We start from the raw sequence: 16623 nt of genomic DNA on the forward strand, positions 1-16623 counted from the left end.
CTTCCCAGTGATGAAAAGACAAAATGAAGTATGTAAAATATATATAGAGGGTGTGGTGGTTGGATTCAGGTGTCCCCATAAACTTAAGTGTTCTGAATGCTGGGTTCCCAGCTGATGGAAATTTGGGAATTAACGCCTTCTGCAGGCTTATGGGTGTTATAGTCAGTTTCCCCATGCCAGTGTTTGGCACACTCTTCTGTCCCTGTTGTCCACCTGATATTGGCCAGGTGGAAGATGTCCACCCTCTGCTCATGCCATCATTTTCCCAGCCATTGTGGAGCTTCCCCTTGAGCCTGAAAGCCAAAATAAACCTCTCTTTCCCACAAGCTGCTCTTGGTTGGGTGATTTCTACCAGCAATGCGAACCTGACTGCAACAGCAGGGGCTAGAGAGATGACTCAGCATTTAAGAGGCCTGATTATGGCAAACATGCAGACTTAAGTTCAACTCCCCATACTCATATAAAAAGCTGGGGGCTGGAGAGATGGCTTAGCGGTTAAGTGCTTGCCTGTGAAGCCTAAGGACCCCGGTTTGAGGCCCTGTTCCCCAGGTCCCACGTTAGCCAGATGCACAAGGGGGCGCACGCATCTGGAATTCGTTTGCAGAGGCTGGAAGCCCTGGAGCGCCCATTCTCTCTCTCTCTCTCTATCTGTCTTTCTCTCTGTGTCTGTCACTCTCAAATAAATAAATAAATAAATAAAAATAAAAAAAAAAAAGCTGGGTGTGGCCATTCATGCCTGAATCCCAAGCCTGAAGGGAGCAAAGACAGGAGAACCACTGGGGATTACTGGTCAGCCAGTCTGACTGAAAACAGCAGCTTCAAGTTCAGCAAGAGACTGTGTGTATATCAGAAATAAAGGTGCAAAAGTGAAAGAAGATATTCCATGTTCTACTCTGTCCTCTGGATGTGTGCACACAGGTGCGCATATGTACAAACATGCTCGTGCTCTATACACAAAACACACACACCAAAATATTTTAACATATATGTTTTTTTCAAGTAGGGTCTTACACTAACCCAGGCTGACTTGCAACTTCATTCAGTAGGCCCGCGCTGGCCTCAAACTCAGTGATGCTCCTACCACGGTCTCCTAATTGCTGGGCTTAAATGGCATGCACCATCACACCCCAAAATATGTTTTAAATTAAGTGATAAACTGGACATGGTAGCACATGCCTTTAATCCTCATACTTGGGAAGCTGAGGTAGGATAATCACTCTGAGTTCAAGGCCAGCCTGGGCTACAGATTGAGTTCCAGGTCTGCCTGGGCTAGAGTGAGACCCTGCCTTGAAAAAAATTTAAGTGATAAACTAATACATAAATATGTGCATTGCCTCTATGAGTACATTAACTGAAGGCTATGCCAATAATTACACAATTAAAATGGTTCTGAGTGCTATGAGAAGGTAGTATACAATGCCATGTGATAACAAGGAATATTGCACTGCTCAGAAATGTAGAGTAGAGGACTGAAGAAAGTGTGGCATTAACAAGGCAAAGAGGAACAATTTTAGGCATAGGGGATGGCAGAGGAGAGCATGGTCCACTGGAGAAACGGAGAGTGGGTCAATGTGGTGATGCTCATCATGGAAGACAGTGCGTGGGGCTGTGATGGCAGAAGCGGGTGTCTGTATTTGCAGTGGAACAATCTACTATGGTACCCTGGCAATTTTTATTTATTTATTAGAGACAAGAGAGAGAGAGAACAAATGGGCACACCAGGGCCTCTAGCCACTGCAAATGAACTCCAGATGCATGTGCCACCATGTGCATCTGGCTTACTTAGGATTTGGAGAATCAAACCTGGGTCCTTAGGCTTTGCAGGCAGGAGCCTAAACCTCTAAGCCATCTCTTCAGCCCTACCCTGGCAATTCTGTCTCCACGCACCCACATAGGTAAGACAACAACTGGCAGATGCCTTGTGTTCCTTTTTAGACATGGGCAGATGGGCAGTCTTGTGAGGGGCTGTTTCTCACCTGGCTCTTGACTTGCAGGAGTCTCCCTCTTGCATGAGCTGACCCTGAAGCAGTATTTGTCTGCACCCCTGGCTCCAGGAAGCATTGGGCTTTCCACTTTTCCTCTTTCAGATATAGCTTTAGGCTCCAGAGCTGCTCAGCTGAGCAGCTGAGTTGACATTTCATACTACTGATACACCTGACTTCTCTAGTGCAATATCACCCTGTGTGAAAGTGGCTAGCTGATACAATGCTGATCTCTTTGCTGCCTGTGAAAGAATTTAACTACCTAAAATCATTTGGGCCTCCTGTGTTTTTCTCAGGTAACTCTACAAGTGGACCAACGCCATATATATCACACACCATCACATTGCTGCTCAGGGACTGGTACTGGTATGTGACCTTGTAAAACATGCTAGTGAATTAGATTCCAAGAGCCACTAAGTATTTTAATCAAAGATGGGTCATACAAGGTTTACATATTAAAAGACATGGAGTGTCACATGGAGAGACTCAAGATAAGACAAAATGGAAGCAACAAGACTAGTTGAAATGCCACTGAAAGAGTGTATAGAAAAAAATGATGGCAACTTAGTCTACAGTAGGAGAGTTAGAAAAAAAAGGCTGATTTGAGATATGGGTGGTAAAAATATTTTTATTTATTTGACAGAGAAAGGGCACAAACCAAAAGAGAGAGAGTGCATGTGGGCATGCCAGGGCCTCATGTTACTGCAGACAAACTCCAGATGCATGTACCACTTTGCGCATTTGGCTTTACATGGGTACTGGGGAATTGAACGTGGCCCATCAGACTTCAAGCAAACAACTTTAAGTGCTGAGCCATCTCTCTAGCCCCTAAAAATATTTTTAATGCAGAATCAAATGGAGTGTTTTTTTTTTTAAGTAACTTGAAGTGTTATAGGTTCCCTTTTAGCCAAGCAATAGCTACCTTAAGTTTCTTTTTTTTTTTTTTGTTCATTATTTATTTATTTATTTGAGAGCGACAAACATAGAGAGAAAGACAGATAGAGGGAGGGAGAGAGAATGGGCGCGCCAGGGCTTCCAGCCACTGCAAACGAACTCCAGACGCGTGCACCCGCTTGTGCATCTGGCTAACGTGGGACCTGGGAAACCGAGCCTCGAACCGGGGTCCTTAGGCTTCACAGGCAAGCGCTTAACCGCTAAGCCATCTCTCCAGCCCTACCTTAAGTTTCTTAAAGTTCATTCAATATTCAATGGATAAGGACAAATACAAGGAAACACCTCACCTATTTCTTTTGTCCCGCTTAGACACTCAGTCCACGGAGCTCACCTCCTCCTGCTAATGCAATGGAAGCCTGTCCTATAGGAACCATCTTGGGACTTCCTTTCACTAAGATCTTGAGATGAATCTACTATAACTGGATTGGTTCACTCTTTACCATCAGCTCCCTTATTTTTTTATTTTTATTTCTATTTTGCTTTTTTGAGATAGGGTCTCCCTATAGCCCAGGCTAACCTGGAATTCATTATGTAGTCTCAGGTTGTTGGCCTTAAACTTACAGGGATCCTCCTACCTCAGCCTCCCAAGTGCTGAGATTCAAGCCTGGCTTTAACTCCCTTATTCTAATGGTACTCATCCTTAAACAGCTAAGAATGAGTATGTAAAAATGAAACTTTCTGAACCTTTGTATGCATTGAGTCTTTATTGTACTTTACTTACTTAAAAGTTTGGCTGAATGTAAAACACAAGTTTGAAAATTATTTATCCCTTGGAATTTTAAGTCCATTCTCATAGTACCCAGTGTTACTGATGTACAAAAACACTATTACAACACTGATTTTTGTTCCCCGAAAAGTTATGATTTTCTCTCATCCATGATGTTATGGAATGTTGCAAGTGTGCCTTGTCAGTACAGCTTTTCCATTCCATCCTAACTAGCATTAAGAAAACTTTCATGATGTGTTTTATGTCTCTCTTTAAGTCTAGGACTTTTTTCTACTCCTTTCTTCTGGTTTTGTGTGTTTTGTTTTTTTTCCCTGTTTTTGGAACACTTATTAGTCAAATACTAAACTCTTAGACTGTCCTGTTTGTCTATTATATTTTATGTTTCCCTGTCTTTTTGCTTTCATTTAGACTACACAACTTATCTCATAGCCCTCCAGTGTTTGCTTCCAGGCATGCATTTGCTTCTCTGTATCTCTTCTTGTTCTTCTTATGGTTCTTATGGTACATCATTCCATTTTATGGTTGTGATTTGATGCTCATTTTCTCTGCAGTTACTACTTACAGGTTATTATCAAGTTTTATCACATTCTGGAATTACCCTGTTGCTACTGGGTCCATTTTCAGTTTGCTTCTGGGTTTTCACACACTCTACATTTCCCTCGAATATCTAGACATTCTTGGTTATATACCTATAAGGTAATCCTATTATATTTCTACTTCATATATAAGAAAATGAATTCAAACAGATGTTAAAGTACCCTCACAAGAGTATGCTCTTAGTAAGTAGATAATTGGAGATTCTAATTCTGGTATCCTAATTCTAGAGCTGAATCACTTAGTCATTCTCCCTCTTGAGTTTAATTACCTCCTCATTCTCCCTCTTGAGTTTAATTACCTCCTCTAATTCTCCCCAGTGATTTATTTATTTAGAAAAAGAATTGTTATTTGGCAGATAAGGAGACTAGGAGGAAATGCCTTGTAAGTTTTGTTGTTGTTGTTGTTTGTTTTTTCTTTTTTTTTTCTTTTTCTTTTTTTTTTTTTGCCATAAGGCGTTTGCTTCTCAATCTGACCCCTAAAAGGATGCATTTTAAAACATTGCCACAAGATGGTGCACAATAACTATGCATGTAAGTTTGTGCTCAGTGGTCTAACAGGTTCTGGGGGCTCACCAAAATTTTAAGGCAGATTTGGAAAGCCTTGTTAGAAGTGAGGACTGTACACTATTTTATTTAAAGTACTAGCAAATGGACATTAGGTATGTGACAGAAACCTTGTCTTATATTTCTTTTAGAAACAGTACTTAGAAAATGTAATTGTAAAATAAAAACATGTTTCCCTTACTTCATTCTATCCTACTCCATATGTCCTGAGAATTATCTGAACCTTGTTAGTAAATATAAATTTAAGAGTTTAACAGTTATAAAAGTGAGGTTCATGGAAAAAATTCACCTAAGCTGTATGTATTCTTAAAGTTAGCAGAGCCCACACCAATACAATCATAACCTGAGATATATGCCTTCATTATTTGCCGTAAGTTATTTTAATTGTAGAAGCCCCCAGTTTCAAGTATTTAAAGTAGGGTAAATTTATCAGTGATACCAACTATAAATGTATTGAAATATATATGCTCTGAACTAATTAAGGGAATCTCCAAATTAATGTCCTGGCTAAATGCTTTTAAAATTCATACTATGCTGCCAAGAAAGTGATGTACATGCAATAGTGATTATGCTTTGAGCTTTTGAGTTTGGCTGAGTCTTTGGATCCTCCGATCACTCTCCAGTGATGCTGGATGAAGGCAGTGAGCCGCAGCTTCGCCAGCTCTGTGATGGTGGGTGAAACAGAGACTCGGGAAAATGTTGCTGTCGCATATGTAGTGTCAGGGTGCTAGTTTTCAGCTATGGTGCTCAGCAGGTTAGATACAGAAGCGCAAGTTGGACATGATGAAAATGTCAGTAATATGAGCACTCTGGAGGCTGAGGCAAGCTGAGCTCAAAGCCAGCATGGAACACATTGAAAATTTGAGATTCTAATGCTGTATCTAATCTCTCAGTCATTCTGCTTCCCAAGTTATATTAGCTGCCTTATTCTCCCCAAAGGGTTATTTATCTATTTAGAGAAGGAACACTGTTGCAAAAAGAAAAGGAAAAAAAAAAAAAGAAAAGAAAAAAGCCTAAATTTTGTGTCATAATGTTAACAGGATAAATCTTTATATATTAAAAAAAAAAAAAGGCAGGCAGTATGCTACATTTAAGGGTGCAATTGTTTCTTTTTCTTTTTCCTTTTTATATTTTGGTTTTTTGAGGTAGGACCTCACTCTAGCTCAGGCTTGAGACTACACTATGTAGTCTCAGGGTAGCCTTGAACTCAAGGCAATCCTCCTACCTCTGCCTCCCAAGTGCTGGGATTAAAGGTGTGTGCCACCATGCCTGGCTGCAATTGTTTCTTTATTTCAGAATATGTAAATTTGCATGTAATACTTAAGCTATACAATCAAACATACATAAATATAAGATTTGGGATTGCTGTGTAGGCATGTATAAAAAAACATGTGGCATATGCCAGGCGTGGTGGCACACGCATTTAATCCCAGCACTCTGGAGGCAGAGATAGGAGGATCACCATGAGTTTGAGGCCACCCTGAGACTACATAGTTAATTCCAGGTCAGACTGGGCCAGAGTGAAACCCTACCTCAAAAAACCAAAAAAAAAAAAAGTATATAAAAATTATTTGCCTGATAGGAAACTTTTTTTTTTTTAATGTTTCTTTTTATTTTTAGCCATGTTCTTGCTACATAGCTGGTCTAGAACTCCTGTTTCAACTTTTCACTATTGTCATTTCAGGTATGTGCCATCAGGTCTGGCTATCACTTTCCTATTATGCAATCGAAAAGTAGGGCTTATGGAGAATTGGTGGAGAACACCTGTGTGGGGGAAAGGAGAATGCCTGAAAGATTTATTAAATCACTGCCCCTACTGTCTTCCTTTTGTAAGACAAATGCATGTTTAAAATTGAATAACTTCGAGTTGTTGCCCGAAGAATTTTAGTGCTCAATGAGACAGGAGATTGTCTAGCTCCTTTTTTACAGCCCAGTGTGGGGCTGATCTAGGTCAGGCAGGGCTCCCAGGCCAGAGCTGCTGGTGCAGATCTCTGCCCAGTAGTGCTGAGGACGTATCTCTTATTTGCATTCTACAGAGTTGTATTTAGTATGTGGCCACATTACAAAAAATACCTACGCTTAGAGCAAGTACAGCAGATATTTCAGTTTTCCCTACAGGTTCAAGTGTCAGAAACAACTCAAGTTATTTTAAACAAAAATATTAAAATATGTGTGCACAGGTATCTCACAGAACACAAAAGCAGTAATGTAGCTAGGGTTTAAGAGGAACTGGAGCCAGGAAATGGGAAGCCATCAGAACCATAGTTCTGGGGTTCTTAATTTTGCTTCAGTTTGTACCGTTGTATTTATTCTTCTCTTCTGCAGACTGGCTATTTAACTTTTTCTGTATATGATAAAATATAACCATCTGATAGTTTTGAGTTTATATTATGGTGCAGTCTTAATTCCAAATTGTCTTTCTTAAACTGAGATTTGTTTTTACTCTTCTGAGAATTTGGACTTGGAACTAGATAAAAGGTCACTCTGATTTCTGATAAATTTTTAGTCAGGAAAATATCTCCAGGAAGGAGATGTGAGTTCAAAGAAGACAACTGTACTCTGCTTCTTTAACATGGGGATCAGTCCTGAGAGAAAGAGGGCCACTGAAGTCTAGTCAGAAATCCTTTCCTTTTTTGATCTATAAATACACACAGAATGAGAATTTTTCCTCTAAGAAATATATTTTTGGTGAACATATATACAGTCTCTGTGGTACACTTCTATGAGAGATACTCTATCATAGAACATGGGTTAAGCTTTATAAATACTGCTTTTTGTCTCCCCCCCCAATAATAAGAGCCATTATAATCTATCTTACAAGGTAAATTAGGGTCTATTCTAATGACATCATTTTAATAAAATAGATATTATAAACCTTTTTGTTTTACAGACCCTATCTCCAATATGAAGATTTCTACGTGTGAATTTTGGGAGGACATATTTAGTTTATAACAGACAGGCCATGTTTCCTTTCATTGTTATTGGTGTCTTTTGATGAAAAAAGTTAGATGTCTAAATAATATATAGTAATATCCCCTTTTCATTCTTCATATCAATCTGTATTCACTCTCTTTTTAACACATTTTTAGAGGCTTCATAATTGTATTAAACTAAAGAACTAGGCCTTAGATTTGTTGATCATTGTTATACAATTCTATTATGTATTTTACTATTTTGTTCTTTCTGTTTTTATCCATATTTCCTTTATACATTCTTTACATTTGATATGAGATAGTTTAGAAATGAAATAATCAGTGCATTTAAATTCCACATTTTAAATTCAAGTTATTTCAACTCTTGTTTTATATAGTCAGTCAATTTACATCTAGCCATGTATATATGCCCTCTTTACTGGTTCTTTTTTCTATTCTCTCCTGTGTGTCTATTTTCTTTTGTGTCATTTTTCTCTGAGAGACTTATTTTATTATTTATATTAACGTAGACTGATCAATTTAGTAATAGTGATGATGCTGCTCAGGTATTTCTTATCTGTCACTATTTTACTGGTTTTGCAGGATACAAGCCCAGATGGACATCATTTTGAGGCTGACATTCATTTATGTTTTGGTTTCCATCATTAGTGTTAAAAAGTTAGCTGTTTTATTGCTGCTTTTTGAAGGCAATGTGAAAATTTTCTGCATTTGTTAAGATTTCCAACAGCTTTCCTACAGTGCCCAGGAGTGGTTTTTATGTACTTATATCTGCTTATAATTTGCCACATTTCTGACTCCGTGGGTTGATATCTTTCATTATTTTAGAACATGCTCAGTCATTGTCTCTTGGAATGTTGTTTTTGTTCCATTCTCCTTTTAGTGTTTCTGAGACTTTATGCATATGTTAAACCTTCTGAGGATTATATCCTTTCAAATTCTTTCTATTCTGTTTTTGGCCTTAAGTTTGGATATTTTCTATGGATATAGCGTAATTCATAAATCCTGTGTTTACTTATATCCAAACTACTATTTTTTTGTTTTTTTATTTTTTTATTTATTTGAGAGCGACAGACAGAGAGAGAAAGAGGCAGAGAGGAGAGTGGGTGTGCCAGGGCTTCTAGCCATTGCAAACGAACTCCAGACGCGTATGCCCCCTTGTGCATCTGGCTAACATGGGTCCTGGGGAATCGAGCCTTGAACCAGGGTCCTTAGGCTTCACAGGCACACACTTAACTGCTAAGCCATCTCTCCAGCCCCCAAACTACTATTTTTAAAAATTTTTTGTTTACTTTATTTGAGAGCGACAGACAGAGAGAGAAAGAGGCAGAGAGGGAGAGACGGGGGGGGGGGGGGGAGGGAATGAATGAGCACACCAGGGTCTCCAGACACTGGAAATGAACTCCAGATGTATGTGCCACCTTGTGCAGCTGGCTTATGTGGGTCCTGGGGAATGGAGCCTTGAACCGGGGTCCTTAGGCTTCATTGGCAAGTGCTTAACTGCTAAGCCATCTCTCCAGCCTCCCCAAACTACTATTAAACCTTCCCATCTACAGCTTCATCTCAGAGATGCTATTTTTATTTTATTTAGTTAGACAGAGAATGAATGAATGAGAGAATGGGCATACCAGGGCCTCTAGCCACTATAAATGACCTCCAGATGCATGTGCCACTTTGTGCATCTGGTTTACGTGGTTCCTGAGGAATCAAGCCATGGTCCTTCAGCTTTGCAGGCAAGTGCCTTAACCACTAAGGAATCTCTCCAGCCCTTCTTCTTTTTCCTTCTTCTGGGCTGGAAGCTCTGGTGCACCCATTTTCTCTTTCTGCTTCTTACCCTCTCACAAATAAATAAATAAAAATAAAAATAAAATAGGGAGGAGGAGGAGAAGAAGGAGAAGAAAGGAAGGGCAGACTGGCCTCCTTAGAGGACATACCGTTACTGGCCTAAAGATATCCTGTTAAGCCTCTCCTCCTAAGGGTTTTCCAATCTCTTATCCTGGAAAATAAACCTTAAAAAGTGAGTCTTGCTGAGCATGGAAACTCACACCTATAATCCTAACATTTATGAAGCTGAGGCAGGAGAATTGCTATGAATTTGATGCTAATCTGGGCTACCTAGTGAGTTACAGGCCATCAAGGGCTACATCTGAGATCGTGTCTCAAAAAACAAACAAACAAAATATTTATAAAAACAAAAACATGATCTTTGAGAGATCTTTAAGACCCAAAGACCTAAACTATAGCACTTACAGAGATTTTTATAGTTGCTGCTGTAGGAACATTAGCCCATTATTACCTCCAATATCCTGCCCAGAAATGGACACTCTTCAAAGTTCTCTGAAGAAGAGACTGAATGCTCATGGGCTTATAGACTAGTTCAAAGCGTGTTCTCTGCCACTACTACTGATCAGAGCCAGCAACACTATTCAGAGAGTGACTGATCTTTTAGGTTACTTTGGTCAAAGCTACAGCTCTCATGTCCCTTCATACCTGTCTCTGTTCCTCTTACTGAGCTAAACATGAAAAAAGCTAAGTGAATGAGGAGCAACTGCATGGCAGACCAGCTCAGGCATTAGCACTAATATGTTGCAGATCTGACCATGAAACTATGTAACTATCTTATATTATTATAAAGCAATCTTAATTTAAAAACCTAGTCTTAACAACATAAGATAAAATGGCACAAAAGAAGTCCATTTCTAGTTGGCTCACAGCCACACACAGAAGATCTATAGATCTATATTACATGACTTTAAAAGGGTTGGGGAGATGACCAGTGGATAAAACACTCCCTACTGAAGCCCAAGGACTCAAGTTTTATTCTCAGAACCCAGGTAAAAAGCTAAAAGCTGTGGTCAGCTTCTATAATTTTCACAAGCTGATGACAATCTGGAAGATGGAAAGAGGAGAATTTTGGAAGCTCTGGGCAAGCTCAGCACAAAGGGCAGACGCTGAGGGAGAACCCGAGAAGCCCTACCTCAAATGAGGTGGAATGTTAAGGACAGTCTTGATGGCTATCTTCACAAGCTGTGGTATGCACACCTTATACTCACTCACACACAGGAACACATGCACAAATATATTAATAAATAAAAATCTTTAAAATGACTGTAAGATGATTTACTGTTTCTAATGAGATAAATTAAGAGCAGAAAAAAAATTCTGGTTTTATGTGGTTGGTTGAGACAAAGATAAAATTTCACCATGTAGCCCAGACTGGCCTATAGCTGACTATGTACCTGGTCTCAGATTCTCTGTGATTCTCCTTGCTTCAACTTTCCATGTGTTGGATAACAGATGTGTATCCCAAGCTGACCTAGAATCCACTATGCACCCCCTTTTGCATCTGGCTTATGTGGGCCCTGGGGAATCGAACCTGGGTCCTTTGGCTTTGCAAGCAAGTACCTTAACTGCTAAGCCATCCCTCCAGCCCTAGAATCCACTATGTAGTCCAGGCCGCCTCTGCCTCACAAACAATGGGATTATAAACAAACACATGCCACCACACCCAGATTTTAAAAAATCTTAATTTTAACAATTGTGTTAAGTAAGAAAAACAACTTGGTATCACTATTCTCAGACTGCTTATTGTGTGAATTGTGGATAAATGATCATGGAAAATGAGTAACAATTTATCATCTTTTGAGTCACTGACAATCAAATTTCTTAGGCATATTAAGGAGATATATACTGGTATGTATGAATTAGACATATAAGTATGATGTATAAAATCTTTCAAAACAAAACAAATCACATATGTCCTAACTTTGTGCATGGAAAATTTCAAGAGATAATAACTCAATGGCAATGGGGTCATTTTGGTCAGAGACTGTGAGGAAAAGCTGTCATTAAAAATAACAACGCCTTTTGAAAGAAACATATTATGGGTTTGAAGCTAGAAATACACAAGATGGACCTAGAAGAGCACCAACACAAGGAAGCTATTGAAATGACTAGGAACAAGCCAAAAGGGCTCAGGAGCTAATCTAGTTTATTTTGGTGGTACCAAAATGAGATGGCTCAGTGGTAAGACAGCTTGCTGCACAAGCAAGAGGAGCTAAGTTCAATCCCTAGCACCCACATAAAAACTGGGCACTGTGGTGCATGCATGTAATCCCAGCATTGGGTGAAGCAGAGACAGAAGGATGGCTGAACTCTTTAGTCAGCTGGTCAAACCAAAAACTGAGGAACACTCTAGCTTTAGTGAGATACTTTGTATCAGGGAAATAAGGTAGAACAGCTATAGAGGCTGGCCTATGCATGCATAAGCATGAGAGTACGTGCTTGGGGGCATATGCATCTGCACACACATACATACACCACATCCATACACATATGCCTCACATACCACACACACATACACACACCTAAAAAGATGATGATACTTACCTAGTTTATGAGACATTTAGTAATTTGCACATTGACTCAATATTGGGTGACATTAGTTTTTATGTATAAATGTAATACAGCTTTTTAAAATTCTTACCAGTTATAAATATATAATGAAGCATTTACAGAGGGAACAATCTGATATCTGAAATTTGCTTCAAAATACAAAGGGTGAATACTGAAGCGAGATGACAAGGGTAAAATAATGTCAGCCATGAGTTGATCACTGTTTAAGTTGGCTTGTGAGTAACTAAGAGCTCATTATATACTTCTATATTCTTATGTGCATATGTAAAAATTTGTATAATAAAAATTCAATTCACTTTCAGTCTATTTTATCATATCTGTGGATTCTTACACATTACTTGTTCTCTCCTTGACAATGTCTATAAGAATGAGGTACAAAGGGAATACATATATATTTTTTCAAGTCATATTGACCCAAATATCTCAATTTGACAAGTATTAACCATACAAAAGAATTACTGCTATATATTTATGAATAAAATGAATCACATGTCTGAAATCTACACACAGAATTCGAGAAACTGGTACTTGAGTGCAGCAGTAGTACAGCGGCAGGCCTTCTTGGCCACACATGTGCTGCAATAGAAACACATTCAAATAGCTATTTACCTTTACTGGGTTCTGCTACAGTAAATTTATCTTGGTATTTAGAATGAGAAACCTCTATTTCAGACTTTCTTTGCATAACTGGTTGGTTTTCAAGCCTCTTGGGTCCTAAATAAAAGACTGTAAATTTCTGCTGAATATCAAGTCCAACTGGAAAGAGAGAAAGGTATAAAAGTACTTATTTAAATCATGTTAAGTCTATACATGAAACTATTTATTACTTTTATGTCTCTTATATTATGGTAGCATTAGAGCTATGAAATCCACGAAATATCTTAAAAACTTAAACAATGTGACAAATTAAAAAGTATACATCTATCATAAAAATGAAAAATAAATGTTTCTATAATTGAAATTTAACTATCTTGGAAATAAAACGTCCATAAGTGAGCAAACACATTTTTTATCCCTGTTCATATTACTTGTTATATCTAAATATGAAACTAGCTAAAGACATTAATTTTATAGAATAGCATGTATTCTAATATTATTTATTTTTATTATTTTAGTTATTTTTATTAATATTATTTATTTATTTTTATTTATGGACTTCTTTTGTGCCATTTTATCTTATGTTGTCAAAACTAGGTTTTTAAATTAAGATTGCTTTATAATAATATAAGATAGTTACATAGTTTCATGGTCAGATCTGCAACATATTAGTGCTAATGCCTGAGCTGGTCTGTCATGCAGTTGCTCCTCATTCACTTAGCTTTTTTCATGTTTAGCTCAGTAAGAGAAAAAGAAGCAGATAGAATTATTTTCAAATCTTTTCTGTATCAGCATAAAAAAAATAATTTAAGTGCTATCACATTTTTACATTGAGATGAGATCGGGCACATTCAAGGTGGTATGGCTGTAGACAACATTTTTATATTCATATCTTTATTATTTCAATTAACTTACCAAAATCAGAACTAATCAGATTTATGCTAAGATCTTCAGATGTAAGAGCTCTCTTCACATCAATTTTTTTAGCCCAATTCCCAGCTTTTAGCAAAACAGAATCCCTGAAACATAGTAATGGATAATTTAAAGTGACTTAAATACTAAATGGAATAAAAAATATGTAATTTTCAAAGGCTAGTTATTCCTTAGATAAATCTCAGGTAGTAGTAAACTGATTACTGAACTACTTTAACAAATTCTGAAGAGGAAGAGTAAATATCAGAGGAGGTTTGTTTCAGATAGAGTCTCAAGTAGCCCAGGATGGCCTCAAATTCACTATGTTCTTAATGAAACCTTGAATGAATTCACCTTCCAAGTGCTGGGATTCCAAGCATTTGTTGCTATACCCACAATGGAGCTATCCTGAGCATTTTAAAAAATATTTTAATTAATTCATTTGCAAGGAGGGAAGGAGGAGGGAGAAAGAGAGACAGAGGAGAGAGAGAATGTACACACCAGAGCCTCTAGCTACTGTAAACAAACTCCAGATGCAAATGCCACTTTGTGCATCTGGCTTTATATGGATACTGGGTTATCAGATCCAGCTCATTAGGCTTTGTAGGCAAGCACCTTAACCACTAAGCAATCTCTCCAGACCTCTTGACCATTGTTTTTAAACTATAGCTGTTTCCATGTTGCACTGATTCATTAGAGGCCTACCTGTATCTAAATGCCACCAACAAACCAACAACCAGCTTTATTACTGAACTTTAATCTCACATAGTCAGGGCCACAATTTGATTTAGTACTTTAGACACGAAAGATTAATACAATGGCATGTCCAAAGTATGCCAGGACCAAGAGAGCAACTAGAAATATCCAAAAATAATATCCTATATTATTCAGTACAATGCCTTTGGGGACCTTCAATGTGATCTTTGAAGATGTCCCCCTATATTCTGGCAACATTTAGGCAATTCCCATTTTAGAGTCAGTCACTGCCATTCCTAAACTTAGAAGTATAGTAACATGGTTGGCATAGGCTCTGGAGGAGTCAGAATACCTAGGTTCAAATCTAGACTGTGTTATTAAGTAGTTATATGACATTGGTAGGAATGACTAAAATCTCTTTTTCTCAATTTTATACTTTATAAAATGTTGATGGTGATTGCACCTGTCAAACAAATGTTAAATAATTTGATACTTGGAGCCTACTAAGTACTCAAAAAGGATTAACAAGAAAAGAAACTGATATCCTTAAGATTTTGCTTATGACATACTGAGAAAGAATAATAATATCTGGAAAATACTGGTTTTTAGAAATAAAATGACCCAGTAGAGAGTTAGGCACAAATGAGGATATCTCCTTTACATGGTTGATCTGGTTGCCGGCATCCTACGGGGGAACTGCAGAAGTTTTGCAGATTTTAATTTGGAGACAAGTTGTATTCTGAAATGAGTAGACAATCCCACCAAACAGCAGCAAGGCCAGAATGACTAGACTAAGGCAGTGAAATAAAACTTGACCTATTCAAGTATTTCAGACCACAGAAGGAGATTTTAGACTTTGTTCATCTGAACATAACACTAAGCCTAACAATCTAAAATAACTCATCCAACATTAATAACCTTCTACAGCAGACAAGTAGAAAAATTGACAAGTATTGTCTCAAGAACCTGTAACTTAATTGATCCCATAGTAATCTTTTCAGCGAAGTTTTTGTTTTTGTTTTTCGAGGTAGGGTCTCACTCTAGCCCAAGCTGACCTGGAATTCACTGTGTAGTCTCAGGCTAGCCTTGAACTCAATGTGATCCTCCTGCCTCTGCCTACCGAGTGCTGGGATTAAAGACATGCACCACCACGCCCAGCCTCAGTAAAGTTTTTTATTTACAGTATATGCTTACAAACAATATCAAATAGAAATTTTATAATTACTTACATAATTTTTTGCTTAAAAACAACTTGATTATCTGCATCACCTATGATTAAGGTAGTATAGTGAGAATCTGCTGCTGTTCTTTTTATCTGTAGTTGTTCAAAGTTTCTCAGTATAATTGTCACTAATATTTCTGCCTTCATATCAGTGTATCTTGCAATCTTCAAAAAAGAATAGGCATAAAAAGTTAAAAAAATAACCTCGCTACTCACATTGAGCTGAGTCTGGTTAACTTTATTTATCTTATTTAATTTTTTGGGGTTTTCAAGGTAGGGTCTCACTCTAGCTCAGGCTGACCTAGAATTCACTATGTAGTCTCAGGGTGGCCTCAAACTCATGGCAATCTTCCTACCTCTGCCTCCCCAGTGCTGGAATTAAAGGTGTGTGCTACCACACCTAGCTATGGTAACTTTACTCTTGATGAGATAGTGAGATGTTTAAGAAACAGAAGATATTCACCTGTTGGACTTCAAGTTCATATTTTGGCAGATACATCACAGCTTCTTTTATTTGGGTTCCAAAAGGAGGATGTCTATTTAAAATCTAAACACATTTATATTATTATATTCTTACTACAACACTTAAAACTCTTACTAAAAATTTTAGAATTAATAGTTTTAATAATGTTTGCCATTCCAAACTGTGTAATTATAATATTGAAGACTATGTAAAAATAACTAATAGAAATAAAAATGTAAGAATTAGGCTTTAGAATTTAAACAGAACTCAAATAACATTAATAATTGCATATTACATACCAATTCAAGTTCTCTTGCATCTGTATCTTCTATTTTTTTAAAGGAGGTTAAACCTGCATTTACCATGGCATTTGACAATGATATGCCTGTGAAAAGTTCATCAAAGAGCAACTTTAAAAAATTTTTTTTAATTTTTATTAGCATTTTCCATGATTATAAAAAAAAAATCCCATGGTAATTCCCTCCCCCCCCACACACTTTCCCCTTTGAAATTCCATTCTCCATCATATTACCTCCCCATCTCAATCATTGTACTTACATATAT

The 16623-nt window shown here is 37.7% G+C and overlaps 1 protein-coding gene across 2 annotated transcripts in view; it reads right to left on the reverse strand.

Annotated features, from left to right (window-relative positions):
- Hfm1 (helicase for meiosis 1) overlaps positions 1-16623 on the reverse strand; it is a 90549-nt gene that overhangs the window by 25366 nt on the left and 48560 nt on the right. For both annotated transcript variants that reach the window (XM_045138669.1, XM_045138670.1), the window contains exons 25-29: positions 16359-16444; positions 16060-16143; positions 15604-15761; positions 13682-13785; positions 12779-12925 (exon numbers count right to left, since the gene is read on the reverse strand). In XM_045138669.1, coding sequence (XP_044994604.1) covers positions 12779-12925; positions 13682-13785; positions 15604-15761; positions 16060-16143; positions 16359-16444 — 579 coding nt within the window. The remainder of the gene's footprint in view (positions 1-12778; positions 12926-13681; positions 13786-15603; positions 15762-16059; positions 16144-16358; positions 16445-16623) is intronic.

Source organism: Jaculus jaculus, chromosome 19, assembly GCF_020740685.1.
Source record: "Jaculus jaculus isolate mJacJac1 chromosome 19, mJacJac1.mat.Y.cur, whole genome shotgun sequence".
NCBI lineage: Eukaryota > Metazoa > Chordata > Mammalia > Rodentia > Dipodidae > Jaculus > Jaculus jaculus.